Source organism: Takifugu rubripes, chromosome 4, assembly GCF_901000725.2.
Source record: "Takifugu rubripes chromosome 4, fTakRub1.2, whole genome shotgun sequence".
NCBI classification, from domain to species: domain Eukaryota; kingdom Metazoa; phylum Chordata; class Actinopteri; order Tetraodontiformes; family Tetraodontidae; genus Takifugu; species Takifugu rubripes.
In genome coordinates this window covers 5,675,327-5,680,015 of record NC_042288.1, presented here as the reverse complement: position 1 = coordinate 5,680,015, position 4,689 = coordinate 5,675,327, and the positions used below count along the sequence as shown (strand labels likewise).

At 40.3% G+C, this 4,689-nt stretch overlaps 1 protein-coding gene across 1 annotated transcript; it reads left to right on the top strand.

Moving 5' to 3' along the window:
- Positions 1-1,591: 1,591 nt before the first annotated feature.
- Positions 1,592-4,466, top strand: LOC101067981 (amine sulfotransferase-like). The gene is made up of 7 exons (XM_029835822.1): positions 1,592-1,733; positions 2,105-2,263; positions 2,759-2,967; positions 3,039-3,165; positions 3,242-3,336; positions 3,422-3,596; positions 3,702-4,466. Exons 2-7 carry the CDS (start codon positions 2,110-2,112, stop codon positions 3,821-3,823), a joined length of 882 nt encoding a protein of 293 aa, XP_029691682.1. The 5' UTR covers positions 1,592-1,733; positions 2,105-2,109; the 3' UTR covers positions 3,824-4,466.
- The last annotated feature ends 223 nt before the right edge of the window (positions 4,467-4,689 follow it).

Here is a 4,689-nt window from a genome sequence, read left to right as displayed (position 1 = left end):
AACTATATTTGGTAAGGATAAGGATAAAGGATAAAAGACTTTATTGATCCCACATCGGGGAAATTGCACGTTACAGCGGTAGCCCGTGGTGTACAATACAGAGAAGTACTAAAAGAGAAAAAAAAAAAAAAGACTCTTATATTATGTACATTGCTATGTACATTGTACAGTATATACAGAAATTAAAAATTATGTACAGGAGGAGTGTTGGACAGTGTGAAGAAAAATAAGGTGCAAATAAGATGTGCAAATAAGACATTCCAGAGGTAGGATGATTAGTTAGTGCAAATATGCCAACCCTGCATGTTGAACAATCTGACGGCAGTTGGGATGAATGACCTGCGGTAACGTTCCCTTTTACACCATGGGTGTAACAGTCTGCTGCTGAAGGAGCCGCTCAAGGCCCCCACAGTCTCATGTAGGGGGTGAGAGGGGGTGTCCATAATTGATGTCAGCTTGGCTAACATCCTCCTCTCACCCACCTCCTCGATGGAGTCCAGAGAGCAGTCCAGGACTGAGCCAGCCCGTCTGACCAGGAAAAAAATCAAAATGTCATCAAGGTAAATAAAAACAAACTTGTTTATCATATCCCTCACGACGTCATTGACCAGTGCCTGGAAAACTGCATGTGCATTAGTTAGGCTGAAGGGCATCACAAGATACTTGTAGTGACCTGTCGGGGTAGTAAACTTTATCTTCCATTCATCTCCTTCCCTTATTCGAACAAGGTGGTAGTCATTACGGAGGTCCAATTTGCAAAAGATGGAGGAACCATGGAGTAGCTCAATAGCTGTGGACATGAGCATCAGACGGTATCGATCCTTCAGCGTGATGTCATTTAGGCCCCAGTAAACGATACATGGACACAGTCGTATGGGCGGTTAGGCAGCAAAGCAATGGCTCAAGATTTACTAAACACTGCCCTAAGGTGCAGGTATTCGGGTGGGATGGCAGACAGTCGGGCAGACAGATCAGCGAATTCCTCTGGGGAATCTTTAACCAGAGGGACCAGTGCATGGGCTTGGTAAAGGCAAGCCCTCTACTCTCAACTGTGCCTCGATATGATTTTCACGTTTTATGATCATGATAACGGCGGTGCTGATTATGCATTATGTATTGAGATGCTAATGCAGTTCCTGGTTCCACGGTTAGATCCTGTGAGGAGGATCTGCACCTTTGTCCACCAAGTTGTCTTTGAAACTTCACCCTAATTGAAAGCATCTTCATGCTTCATGCTACTTGCACACTTCCTCTCTGAGTTCTGGCATCACTTCTTTAAATGCTTCTGCACCTCTTTATATGTCTGTGACATTAATCTCTCTGGCTGATGGAATCCCATATTTCCATATCTTCCTCCTGGTTTTCTTTTATCTGCAGTTCACATCAAAGGCTGACACCAGGTTGATTATCATGTAAAGATTTTATTTTCGGTTTTCCTTTTCATATAAAATTAACACCTTTGTGCTTTTATTTAAGTTTTGCCCAAAAAATAAATGAAAATTAAATGGGCAGAGTTGCCGCACAGAGTTGTAACTCTATACAGGAGGATCGTGCACAGGAACTTTAAAAGAATTCTGAGGTCTTTGGCTTCTTATTCTCATCAGTCAACAAGTACAGGTTAAGCAGGAACCAAGCCTAGTTAATTACAAATCCAACACTTCAGGGATAACTGTAAACCGTTGGTTTCAAACTGAGATGCCTCAGAGATATTGAAGAACAGAACCAGGCAACATGTAAGTGAACTCGTTTATATCTGTTATCATGATTCCAGACCACTTTTACACATTTGTGATCATTTCTTTTTATCATTGAATGTAATTTTAAGAAAAATGGTGTTTCAATTATTTGTTCTGGTTTTATTTCCTGTGTAAAGAAATATCACCATTTTCTGAAATAAAATAAGAAAAAAACCATTTTAAACTTAAATAATTTCTCAAATAAACTTACAGACCAGAAAGAAAAAGATAACTCAGAGAAAACATCGGTCAAGGTTCAAAATCTGGCCGAGTGATGGTGTTGACAGTGGTTCTCAGCATCGGGTCACGTTCGTCATTTGGATTTCATTAGTAGTTTTTCAAAAGTACAAGATGTCATTTTTTTTCAGCACACATGGACTCTCTGGACATGATCACCTCGGACCTATTCAGGTACAAAGGGATGAACTTTCCAGTCAAAGAAAAACTGCGACCCAAGGACATTGATGCCCTGAAGGACTTTGAGATCCGTCCTACTGACGTCTTCATCATAACCTTCCCTAAATCAGGTCAGCTCATTCCTGCATTAAAAACTTTATTTTGTCTAAGAGAGTCAGTAGAAAAGTAATGTTGCTCGTATAAATGTGCTGGGAACATACTTTTTCAACAGTACACCACACATAGAGACTTGTATAATGTCTGGTTGACAACTGACTGGACAAACACCACAAACTCTGCAGGATGTGGTGGAACAACATCTGGACTGTGTGCACGTCATGATAGTGGCACTGCACAGGTTGCAGGAAATGACTATAGAATGAAACTATGATACCTGGGTAATTAAATGGCATTGAATTGCATTTTTATCAACTATTGTTTGTAATCCATCTGACATGATCAGGAAAGGTGGTTAAGTGAATTATCTAGTTTCTCTACTTCTGTCAAAGATGCCAAACCAACAGGTGCCCAAACACTGGACAGGTGTTGGTTCCCTTTACAGCTTTAGAGTGCCGTCTAAATCCAGGTAAATGTACAGTGAGGAAGAAAATTCATTTTTTCTGTAGGCACAGTGTGGATGCAGCAGATTCTGTCTCAGATCATGGAGGCTTCACACCCTGGATGGGCTGAAGACGTCACCAACAGGGCCCAAATTCCCTATTTGGAGGGAAGAACTGTTGATGACCCATTCAGAGACAGGAAAGAACCTCGGGTTGTACGCACACATTTGTTTCCTGAGCTGTTGCCCCATGGAGTCAAGGAGAAGCAAATCAAGGTGATATTAAGTGCTCTTGTCAACCATCACTTGAATTACTGCTAACAACAGAAGTTAATGATTTCCTTTAGGTCGTGTATGTTTTGAGGAACCCCAAAGATGTCCTGGTGTCCCTGTATCACTTTGCCCACAGTTGGGTTTTGATGGATTCTCCTACAAGCTTTGAGGTGTTCTTTAAACAGTTCATGGATGGCAAACGTAAGTCCCTGTGTTTCACTAACTCCACACGTCTGTATGTAATCAGTTATGTTTAATCTACATTGTTCTTGAGCAGAATTTGTTGGATCGTGGTTTGCTCATGTCAAACAATACGTGGCCGCTCAGGAGCAGCTAAAGATCCACATTGTTCGGTATGAGGACATGTTGAAGGTGTGGAATGTTTTCATCATTTGGTTTCACCTCATAAAAGCGGGAATTAAAGTTGGATGAAAATAGTCCTGAAACATTTTGACAGGATCTGAGAGGGGAAGTTGTGAAGATCTGTGCTTTCCTGGGAGAAGAATTGACAGATGAAGCCATTGATCATGTTGTGGAAGCATCAACATTCAAGAGCATGAAGATTAACCCCAAAGCAAACTACAAAGACTTGGTTGAAACCACTGTTTACACCACAGCAACCATGAGGAAAGGTTGGTTTTCTTCTCTGATTCATCATATGATAGCATATTAGACTTTATATCTAGACACAAACACACTGCTACCTGTAATTCTGTGACTTTTCTGTGCATAAACAGGTGTTGCAGGTGACTGGAAGAATCATCTGACAGTGTCACAGAATGAATATTTTGAAAAAGTCTTCAGAGAGGAGATGAGCGAGTTTCCTCTCATCAGCGATATTGAAAGTCTCCTTCAATGAGCTCCCAGTTTCAGCTCCTTTCTTCCTCCCCAATCTTTTCTTGAAAAATAAGCAGAGCTAATTTGACTGGACTCAAATGTGGAATCCAGGACAGACAAGTCAAACTTTTAACCTTCTAATTCTCAGTTGGCAGCAGCAGACAGTCATAAGAGGCAAATAAATCCAAATTATTAAAAAGATCCCAAACACAAAAAACAAAACTCAAAGAAAATCTCTGGAGGCTTTAAAAGAAAAAGACAGTCTGGTACAGAAAGAGAGGAATGGAGGGTTTAAATACAGGAGAAGGTAAGAGATGACAATCAGGCACAGCTGAGACACATGAGGGTAATGAAGGTGAAGAGGGGAGACAGGAGAAGGAGGGAAGACAGAGGCAGAAAGGAAAAACTACAGAAAAAACTGGGAACATCAGTACTGATACAGACAGATTCTAATGTAACAGGTTTCAGGTGGAGAACCCATAAACAGATCAGAGTCCTGTATAAACAGGAAAAAGATGAGACAGGCAATGCTTGTGGTCAGTGCAGCTTCACTCAGCGGAATCTTTAATTATAATGCTGATATCCATACTGTCAAAACCACCACCAAATACATGAAATAGTTACAATATCATTACTTTCTGTTTCAAATAAACACATTTCTCCCATTCAGAATAATTCTGTATTCAGTCTACCACTGTACCAATACGTCCCCTTTCACCTTCATAGTGAAAATGATAGAAAATATAGCATCTTGCTTTTAGAGAATGTCCTTTTGACATAAACGCATGAGCTGAAGACTTGCAAACATTAATGAAATATTTCCAGTTAAACAACACAAATACATTTGCTTCAAACACTAGTGAGTTTATCCCAAAAACTAATTATTAA

Bases quoted from the DNA above. Each gene is read 5' to 3' on its own strand.
- LOC101067981 (XM_029835822.1), top strand. From the start codon at position 2,110: ATGGACTCTCTGGACATGATCACCTCGGACCTATTCAGGTACAAAGGG. The intron at 2,264-2,758 runs GTCAGCTCATTC...TTTTTTCTGTAG, and splicing joins CATAACCTTCCCTAAATCAG to GCACAGTGTGGATGCAGCAG. The intron at 3,337-3,421 runs GTGTGGAATGTT...ACATTTTGACAG, and splicing joins GGTATGAGGACATGTTGAAG to GATCTGAGAGGGGAAGTTGT.